The sequence below is a fragment of the Capra hircus genome, chromosome 10 (genome assembly GCF_001704415.2).
Source record: "Capra hircus breed San Clemente chromosome 10, ASM170441v1, whole genome shotgun sequence".
In the NCBI taxonomy this organism is placed as follows: Eukaryota; Metazoa; Chordata; class Mammalia; order Artiodactyla; family Bovidae; genus Capra; species Capra hircus.
In genome coordinates this window covers 65758454-65769375 of record NC_030817.1, presented here as the reverse complement: position 1 = coordinate 65769375, position 10922 = coordinate 65758454, and the positions used below count along the sequence as shown (strand labels likewise).

Sequence of the window (10922 nt, the reverse complement as noted above, 5' to 3'; positions counted from 1 at the left end):
TCTTGGTCGGTGCATAAACCCCCTTCAGTGCCTGCTTCCAGACTTGGCCTCTGCCCACATCAGATGGAGCTGCTTTCCTGCTGAAGAAGCCCCCATCTCCCACCTAGAGAACATGCAGGAAGAGACAAGGGTCACAGGGATGGTGTGCCAAGGGGCACGCCCATCCCTTAACTCCTCGGCTGTGTTTCAGAATGGTTCCAAGGGATGCCTGCTTTATTCCCAAGACAACTGGCACACAGTCACTGAAAAACCAGAGCCAATGGGGAAAAGTGACTTTTTTCAGAAGTTTATTGATAAGTAGACTGTCTTTTTTTGACATTTTGAAACAAGATTACAAAAAAAAAATAGAAGCATTGTGTATTAATAGCATTTTTTGGCTAATTAACATGTCGCCTGGTACACTCAAATTCGGCCCATGTTTATCTGGAAAAAAACTCAGTGGTTGTCTGTCCTAAGAAAGTTACTCTTCTGCCACATTCCATGGAGGAAATAAACAGAGCCTCTTTAAACGCTTTGCTTATCTCCAAGGCAATCTGTCCATGGCATTACTCTGGGCATCAGGAAAGGGCAGAGCTGCAAAGTGGAAAGGTCCCGGTGGTGGCTGTTAAGCCATGACTCTGGTGGTTAAACCCCATCCTACCTGGTGGACTCCAGTATAAGACATTCCCAGTGTTTTACAGGGGCGGCTACTGAGACCCAGTGGACACAGTGAAGGGCCATGGTTGGAGCGGTCAGGCCAGGCTCTGCTGAGGCCTTTCCTGTGGGTAAGTGGGGTGGGGGTTGGAGGAGAGTGCAAGACATTTGGCTTCTTCTCACATGCTGACCCACCTGGACACCAGTCCCATGATATGGAATAAGAATCCAACTCTGTAAGGCCCACCGCTCTGTGGGAGGAGCCACAGCCCCCAATCCAGGTGTTACTGTTGCACGATGACAAGTGTTCCAGAGAAGCCAGTTCAGCCCCAGCGAAGCAAAAGCCAACTGAATGCACGGCCCTCCCCACGAAGAGTGGCCCCACCCCAGGCCATCCAAGCATGCGGTGAGGAAAGAATCCACGCAGGACGCCAAGCAGGCTGGACATCAGCGTGTGGCCACAGAGCTGTACTCTGTGATCATGAGCTGTACACAGAACAGACTTGAGATTCTTAGGTTTTCTTCTGTGGAGTCATGGACAGCATGGAGAGTTTTAGAGTTCTAGAGTTCAGTTGCTTCCAACCCCCAGCTATCCATGAGTGCTCTAGGGAGGACGGTCTCAGACAGCCGGGTGGTACTGGGAGGACAACACAGTCGGCCAAAATGTCCAGATCCTGAGGGCTCTGTGTTACCAGCCCTGCTGCACACGGTCAGGGGGTAACAGGTGTTTTGGATCCAGACTCAAGGAACTCTGTGCAGGTCCTGAGGAGATAAGGGTCCTCACTTGGCTGCCATTCCTAATAGTTTCCAGTGTTTCTCTTTCCAATCAACTTTTCACGATGGGTGACTTCAGGTTTTAAAAGAAGATATTAACAAAAATGGACATGCAAATTCATTTTTCTTCATTTTTTTTCTCAGCATTTAGCTGACAGATGATCTGCCAAGGTCATGGGGTGGTGGGGTGGGGATCACCCATGAGGTGTTTCTATCCTCATAGCATCAGAAACCTCCTCTCCAGCTCCTCTAAAACAATATTCCTCTATGTCAGTATATAGACAAAATCTACATATACATACATTAATAAGTGTTAAAAATATATACTCATGGGACATATGTGTATATATTTATCTTTACATGACAGCTGAACATAGCAAGATCAATCTGAGTGGAAATCAGCTAACTCTGGCATCTCCAAACCTCTGGACAAATGAACTCTCTCTCCTCTCTCAATCTTGTCCTTTGCTGGAATCAACTATGCTTACATGCCTGGGTGGTCCTCAGGTGTTTGCAGAACCATCTGCTCAGATTACAGTACTGGAATTACAAATGTCTCTTTTCTATGTGTCTAATTAATTTAAAAGTGCTCATTAAGACTAAATCCATGTTATGTATTTACTTCTCTTAAAGCTAAATTATTTAGAAAGTAAGCTAGGGAGCATGAGGGCTGGCAACTGGGTTAATGTTTCTCTAAAATAAATGTCTTTAAATCTGCAGTTCTGCCCTTGATAACATCAGGGGGAAAAAAAATGTGGTTTTGGGAAGACTTGGGTGGGACTGTTTGGATTTCCTTCATTTTTGGTGCCGGCAGGGTTCCAGGCTATGTGGCCATCACAATAGTGATGAAATACCATCTCTCTTTTACTGCATAAGTAATGGTGATGGAAAGCCACCTGCATCCCGCATCTGGAGCCCACATAGAGGCTGATCTCCATTGGTCACAGGCGTTTGGGTGAGTGGTCCAGAGAGATCCACACAGGGGCCCTGGGAGAGAGAACACTCAGGAGCTGATGTATAGCTAAGTGCCCAAACCCTGCCTCATGAGGCATCCGTGGTATGAACCACACAGATTCTGAAGAAAAGGCTTTATATGAGAGATTCTATCATGTTTCTGTATAAAGGCCTTTATCTTTTATACAGAAACTGTATTTAAAAAACTGGACATGATAAAAATGCCCATTTTCTTGTTATAAAAATAGTTTCTAACACTAGTAGACCGACCTCTTCCACCTGATAGCCAGTGAGGGTGGGCAGGCCCCTCATTCCCTTTGTGTCCACAGGGCCAGGACAGTGCATGCACCAAGCCATGTTTTTGCTGAATTTAAATCCTGCCATCAACCAAGGAGCCTTGGAGACATGGGACCACGCTAACTGAGGACTGGGGAAAGCCACCTCTTTTCTTCCTCTAGTTTAAATGATAATCTTTGCTACAAACTGTTGGACAGACAAGTAAAGCTCATCTTCAGATTTCAACGTGACTAGAATACTAGAAATCTCGCCAGGGGTTAGTAAAGGTGGTAAGTTCCAAATTCCTAACCAAATACACCTTTGCTGGGAAGGCTTTGGGTTTGGGGGAGCCCTGGGAAGGCCGGCCAGTGGATGCTGTGGGGGACACTCCCTGTGGCCTGGCTGCCTGTGCCGTGGGCCAACAGAGGGACGGAACATGCAGACAAGGTGTGTTCTCCCCTCTAAGCTGGAGCAGCCCTCTTCTCTTTGGTAGATAGTTTGGAGAGAACTTTTTTTTTTCCCACTCTAAATAAAGCAGGGAACAAAATAAATAAGCTGGTCTTTGCTGCCTCCCGTTGCTCTCTGAGGGAGAGCTGGGCTCATAACAATGAACAGTCCAGTGGAGCTTAGCAGTGCCCCCGGCTCACTCCCTGTGGTTCCTGGGATTCCACATCCAAGTTTCTCCAGGCTTCCAAGGACTTCCTAGAAGCCTTCCTGGAATCTCCCTTTGTTCTCAACCCTTCAAACTTCATATCCATCCCCTCTCCCCAATATTTTAATAGAAACTCAGGGAATTTTAAGGTAAAAGGACCTGATCTAGGGTCCAATGTCTGCTCTTCCCATTCTACAGATGGGGAAACTGAGGCAAAGGGCAGGCAGTGAATCACCCAGGGTCACTCAGTGAGCTGGTGACAGGGTGGGCCTCAGGCCCAGGCTGCCCTGATTCCCGCCCCACACTGCCTTCCCTGTGAGTGGTCTGCCCCTTAGTCGGCCTTGGATAAGGACTTCCTGTGGGAGGGTGGCACGAGATGGGGGGGCAGGCTGCTGGGCAGCTCGTAGCCGCTGAGCTTGATCTTTATGAGGTGCTTGGCCAGCGCGAACTCCTCCTCGTCCAGCATGCCATCACCGTCACAGTCAGCCAGCTTCCAGATCTTGCCTAGGACGCTGTTGGGCAGCTTGGAGGTCACCATCTCCTTCTTGGCGTTGATGCCTGATATCTTTCCGTTGATGGGTGACAGGGTGTAGAAGAGCTCGTCGTAGACGGGCTTGTCTTTGGCCACGACCCACTCCTCCTCATCGGCACCCTCCTTGGCGCCCTCCCCGTAGCCCTGGTTGAAGGGGCTCTCGGCCGTGCCGTCGAAGGCGCCACCCTGCACGAGCGGCGGGGGCATGCTCATCTCCTCCTGGCTAATGAGGTTCATCAGTGACGAGATCTTGTTGGTCAGCATGTTGTCCACGGCCTCAATCAGCTTGGGCTTCAGCGAGTGGAACTTGGTGAAGTCGTAGTTCTCAAGCTTTTCCTGGAAAAGGAGAAACCACAGACTTGGTTAAAGCCCTCCTGCAGGAAGCAAACAAGGAAAGGGGTGGCTGGAGGGGACAAAGGATCCCTTAAACCCGGAAGCCCATACACGGGGCTGTCCAGAGCTCTCTCTTTGGTATGGTTCCCATATCTGAACTCACCAGGTGTGGCTTTTGGAACAAGAGGCAAGATACACGGGATGCAATGTTTTCCTGCAGTAGCTGACCGAGGTTAGTAACAGCATGAGGGACAGTGAACCCCTAGGACTTTGAGACAAAATCCCTTCACCCTGCCTTTTTTATTTTTAAGCACTCTGGAGATCTAGTATTTTAGCTTTTAAAGAATTTTATGTACCTTACACACTTCAGCTGATCTTTCCAACAATGCTGAGAGCTAGGAAGGGCAGGTATTAGTAAGCTACAGAGAGCACAAAGGGTGTGCTGGCAGAGTTGAGACCAGAGCCCAGGCCTCCTGCCACTCGGCTAGCTTCTTAGTGCTGTAATGTGAAGCTGTGATAGAGCTGCCCGTAGAACCTATTTAAGTAAAAGTGATTACTGAAAGATTATGGTGACCAGTTAAAAAATAGTTTACAGTACAAATACGTAAAAGTTGAAACTGCTAAGAGAGAGAGGAGGAGGGATGACAGGTGTTAGTCACCTTTTAGTCATGTCCAGCGCTTTGCGACCCCATGGACTGTATAGCCTGCCAGGATCCTCTATCCATGAAATTCTCCAGGCAAGAATATTGGAGTGGGTTTCCATTCCCTTCTCCAGGGGATCTTCCTGACCCAGGGATTGAACCTGGGTCTCCTGCATTGCAGGCAGGTTCTTTACCATCTGAGCCACCAGGGATGGGAAGGACAAGTACAAATGCAGCCAACAGAGCCGAGAGGTATTAGTGGGATGAGGGTTAGTCTCAGCTCCGTCTCCCGGGAGAGCTGGGTGGAGCAGATAGAGCACAGCGTCTGGAGATGGCCCTAGTGGACGTGGCAGTTACCTGGCCAGGATGGGAACCGACTATAGATGCCACAGAGGTTCTGTGGATGGCTTTGTAGAAATAGTCCTTCCTGCTTTGGTTCTCCTTGGTTACTCACCTTCCTTCCATCCATCCATCCATCTATTCATCCATCTAATTCAACATTTACTGACCATCTGTTACATGCCAGGCCCTGTTCAGGAATGTAAATATGAAAAGCCACAGTCTCTGCCTTCAGGGAACTCATATTTCAAAAAGGGCTGGACTTAGTTTACAGTGAAACAATGATAACATAAAACAGAATAAAGTCATTAACAAAGGGAAAAGACAAGAAAGTGAAAGAGGGAAGGAACCATCACATCAGACAATGAAGGCTGTGAAAGGCTATGTTCCTCAGCTGCCCTGGCTGGGGCCCAGGGATCATACCCCTTTGCTGTCGGCGGGGAAAAACCACCTGGTTATCACAAGAGATAAATCCTCTCTGGTCCTGAACTGTGAGAGTCACTCAGGGGATTTTTAAAAGGGGCCTGAAAAATCTAGTGAAAATGTCTTCTACAGCAGTTCTGCCAAATAAATGCAAAGAATTCCAGACATGGTGGTTTTTATTTGGGCTCTCTGTGAAGTATTTCTGTTTGGACAATCCCAGAGGGCCAGGGAGGGGCCATCCAGGGGTGTGGTTTTCTGGACATGAGGCAGGGAGACTCCCGAGGGCAAGAGCTTTCACATACATACCCCTCGGACCTGACTGTTCTGGACAGAAGTCATGGGACAGGCAGTTAGAAAAAAAATGCAACTCTGTGTCACCATAAATACCACACTTTCATTGTAAATAACTGGGGAAAAACTAGTAAGCAAAAAATATCTTAAATCACTTATAATACCATCACCCAGCAATCACCTTTGCTAATATTTTGGGTGGGATACATTTATAGCCATTTTAATAAACACACATACACACACACACACACTCTTTAGCTGAAATAAGACAAAACTATTTAACAACCTGCAGTTTAAAGAAATAATGTATCATAGCTTTTTATGATATCAATTTTACACAACCTTTTTAAAAATTTAAAATTTTATCTGATTTAATTTCTAAAACTGAACTATGGTTGACTTACAATATTGTGTTAGTGTCCAAAAAAGTGATTCAGTTTCATATATACATAACCTTTTTCAGATTCTTTTCCATTATAGGTTGTCATAAGATATTGAATGTAGCTCCCTGTGCTCTACAGCAAAAACTTGTTATATTACTCAGCCACAACAAAGAATGAAATATTGCTATTAGTGGCAACAAGGATGAACCTAGAAATTATCATACTAAATGAACTAAAAGAAATATAAATATCATATGATATCACTTATATGTGAAATCCAAAAAATAATACAAGTGAACTTATTTGCAAAACAGAAACACACTCAAGATATAGAAAACAAACTTATGGTTACCAAGGGGGAAGAGGGGAGAGGGATAAATTAGGAGAATGGGAATAACACCACTATATATAAAATAAACCTTATTCTTAATAGCAACATGGTAATGAACTGTATAGCTGGGTCCTTCCTCCTTTACCCTGCCCCACGTAGCTGGACATTTAGGTTGTTTTCAGTGGAGAATCAAAACTGGGGTCTCAAGGGTATGCTGGCAGGGCAGACATTCTGTGCTGTTATTCAAAAGTGGAGTCCTGAGCTTCAGATGGTGGAGAGGACAGAGCTGGCGGATCTCAGGAGAGGAGCCTCCAACACTCTTCTCAGCAGCACGTTCTGTGGGTGTCAGAGCAGGCTGGGCTGGGCTGACACCCGGCCAGCGGCCTGCACTCAGCTCAGAGCAGTGGGTCAGCACAGGTCTGGTTTCTAAGTTACCTTCCAGTTTTCATGTCCTCCATCCTCACTGACAGACCACAGTCACCTGCATGTCACCCTAACATCAGCAGCAAATGATGCTGCCAACACTTTGGGCTCCTGCTGCTGGCATCTCGGTTGGTCAGCCAAGGGGACTGAGAAGAGAAAGCAGGCAGCCTACACAAAAATCCCAGTGCTGCTGGGGTAAACAAGTCTGGATTCCCCTGAGTGCACGAACACCTACCCTGTTTCCTCATGAATGAGCCTGAGCTCTGGGCACACACAGAGCCTCTGTGTCTGGCCAAGCGGACAAACGAGGGTGGTGCCCGCCCAAACTTTCCACTCGCCTGCAGGGGACGTGGATTCAGACTGCAAATCTCTGGAAAACATGCCAGGGGAAATAGCCACATATTTGCAGAGGTGGACAGGAAGCAGCAGCAGCAGCCATTCCCGCCCTGGAGGGCACACAGGAAGTAAGTTCTATGTTCATGTATGCGGTACCCGCCTGCTCAGTCCTGGCCAGGGGTGGGGTGGGGTCCAAGTTAAACCACGCCATCCCTGCCCTCCCCAGGGTAGCTCCAAGACTTGTTATTGGGATGAACACACACTGGGGAATTTATAAAGATTTACCCATCAACAACTGTATCTATCCAAGCCACCAAGCCTGGGATCCTGGAACTCCCTCCCAAGAGACAAAGATCAGTCCCAGCCCAGCCTTCGCTAGGCTCTCGCCTGCCCACCCAGCATGTACCAGAAGCATTCTGGAAACCCCTGGGAGGGTTGGGGTGGATAGCGATGGCTCTGCTGCCCTCTGCTGTTGAAATGCCGCCAACTCATCAGCTGTGGGGGCCCAGTTCTCCAAGGAGTGGGACACAACCCGGCAGCTAAACAGCACCAGCTGTGAGGCCCTGTTCTCCAAGGATAACTGTGCCACCCATCACGGTGGCCTTGCCACTGGTCCCTTCATTCTGCAGCATGGGTGGACATGCTGGTGCAGCAAATCAGATCCCCTCCCCAGGCAGGCAGTGCACTGCGGGTCACTGGCCTCCCCCGCCAGCGGGCAAAAGCCTGCAAAATACAACTGGCTCTTGGCTTTGGAGAAGAATCACCCTGTCTAGCTTGGTCCATGAGAGCACAGGAAGAGCAGAGACTTAGAGCTGGCCCCGCTGAGCTCTCTGCGAGACCCTGGGATGTGCCAGAACCATAATCATCTCCAACCTTCTGCCCCTGCACTGTCCCATACACGGGAAGGCTCACTGTCTGTGACTGGAAAGATAGATGCTCAGAGGCCCTGACCCACACCCAGACCCTCAGAGCTTCCTGGCTGACAGCAAACTAGCTTGTGTAGTAAGCATGCCCTTGGGGCTTCAGGCCTGCCTTGTTCCTTGGGGATTCCCTGAAGGACTGGGGTGATGTGATCAAGGCCTGGCTGGCTTCCCAACGAAGAATCCTTGGCCACCTTCCAGAAGTTTGCTCCAGAAACCACTGGTCTATAAGCCCTGTGAGCGTCACGTCTAGATTAGGGTCTGAGAAACTCACTACCCTAGAGCCTGCTACAATATAAACAAACATACACTAACTTATGAACTCACTCAACACATATTCACTGAGTGCCTGCGACACCCCAGGAGCTGGGGATATAGCCAAGAAAAGGACATGGGTCACTGGCTTCATGGAGTAACAGCCTTCTATGGGAGGCACAAAATAAGACACTGAATAAATTAATTATACCAAAGCTCAATGACACGTATATTGTATCAAGGAGCACACTGCCCAACAAAGGGCTTTGCTGCCAAAATGTCACTGCCAGTCACAGCCACAGCAGCACAGACTGTAACCCAGACTGGACCTCTGTAGGGGGGGACAAGGATTTTTATTTTTTTGCTGTTTACTCACTGGTTTATTCCCAGGGCCTAGAACAGTGATTGGCCACAGTAGACTTAGCTACTTTACTTAGATGAATGAATAAAAGAACACAGGTGACGGGGCACCCAGGTGTCCAGTGATGGTGCTAAAGCGCCTGGGGTGGGGCCTGACCACAGCGCAGGGAAGGTTCAGGTCCTTCCTGTATCACCCAGCTACATGGGCGGTGGCTGAGGTGAGGGACCGCCCCTGGTGACCAGCTCAGAGAGGCCTGGGGGCCCTCTGACTGGCCAGCCCCAGGCGAGCATGCTCAGGAGCAGCTCTGGTCATAGAGTTCACTTGCTCTGTACAGAGGTTCCCCGGGGACAGGCAGGGGGGCCTGTCAGGAAGACTTCAGGTCTCGGGAGCAGCGCTTTGTGGGTGGGGCATCGCAGGAGCCTCAGGAGACAGCGAAACACGGATGCCCCATTAGGCCATTGCGCGCACAGTGTATTTACCCACAGCTACCGTTTTAGTCAAGAAACTGATTTCCCTTCCAAAATATCTGAAGGATTCAAGGGAACAGTTGTCCTTCAGTTTGGTCATGGGGTACAGGGCATAACCTAGTTAAAGCAGAACCTACTTAGGAAGAGGCCCCAGGAACCCTCAAATTAGCCATCTTGTGACGAGATAAAAAAAAATCCAATCCATTGTCTCAGTACAGGAGTATCAATTTCACTTAAAAAAATATATATATTTCTACATATTTTTTAAGCTGACTAAACCATTTTTGACCAGATCTTATCTACCAGATGCATTTACCTTGATCCCAGGTATTGCAACAGTAAGTGTAACCCACTCCAAATTTAGCATGTACTTTGTATAGAGAGAGTTAACATTAACAAACCCCTCAGGATTGACGCTGCCCCTCCTGAGGCCTGATCTTGCCTCCACTACTGCTTCTTCCTCCTCCCATCCTTCCTCCTCCCTGCAGGCTGGCCCGAGGCTCACAGGCCCAGAGTCTCCAGGGTACGGCCAGTGTGCTGTAAGCTCTCTTTGGCTCAGGTAGTGTTCTTTGAAATTCAGAGCCAAAATCTGAAAACCAGGGGACTTTCCGTGCAAATCCAGATCTCCAGCTTCTCATGAACCATCCAGGTCTGCACTCTCATAGAGCAGTGACCACCGGGAGGACAGGGCCTCCCCACTGAGGAGGGAGTAGGTATTCCCCAGTCTGTTCCTGCCGTGGGCCCCACAGTTCTCATCACACTTGCAGAACTCTCTTCCTCTCAGTAGAGACATATTCCTCAGAACCCACATTTCTACCAAATGTGAGAAAATAAGAGGTGGATGGCCCGGTTTCCTTTCGCTTGGCCAGCCTGCCTCACTTGTTCCAGTTACTACTGGCTGGTGGCTGCAGGAATCTGAACTGTGTTGCCTGCTTTCCAGAAAGGACTGTGGCCTCCAGTGCAGATGGGTCATTGTACTGGACAAGGAGATGGTCCGGCTCTCTGAGGAGCCAGATGGGGCGGTCTCACTGGCCTCCCTCCTCGCAGGTGGGGAGGATAAGGTCAGTGTTGAAACCAGAGGTTGCCTAACACCACTGCCAGAAGGTGGACATGTTGGTCAGGCCAGGGTGGTAGTATCTGCTCGGAGTCATCTGGGTCTGCCCAGACACAATGCAGTGACTCTGAAATTAGGACAAAGGCTGCCTGAAGCTGACCTTTCAGGGAAACCTTCAGTGAGCCCAGCTCGCTGTCCCCAGTGGACTCCAGCCACGGCCACAGCCCACCATGGCTTCTCACCGGGCTCCTGAGCCTGCAGTGGCAACACTGCCCAAGCACATAACCGTGTGGGGCAGTGCTGGGGAGGGCCGGTTTGAGAAGGCCCCCTGAAACTGACCTCCAAGGTCACTCTCAGCGGCTCTGGGGTTCTAATAAAACAGGTATCACCTCAGTGTTAAAACAACCTTGAACACGGCCTAAGGAAGCTATTCAGAGGATTTTTTCAGGCAAGCTTAATTTACTTCTTGAAATGTTTCCCCTTTTTGTTTAAATGTTTCAGGAGGCAGGCAATTTCCACTTTATTCACAGGGACCTATAATCAT

General features: G+C 48.8%; 1 protein-coding gene across 1 annotated transcript in view; it reads right to left on the bottom strand.

Annotated features, from left to right (window-relative positions):
• The window catches only part of EHD4 (EH domain containing 4), an 86012-nt gene continuing 75360 nt past the window's right edge, over nt 271-10922 (bottom strand). The window contains exon 6 of the mRNA XM_005685523.3: nt 271-4157. Coding sequence (XP_005685580.2) covers nt 3621-4157 — 537 coding nt within the window. The 3' untranslated portion in view covers nt 271-3620. The remainder of the gene's footprint in view (nt 4158-10922) is intronic.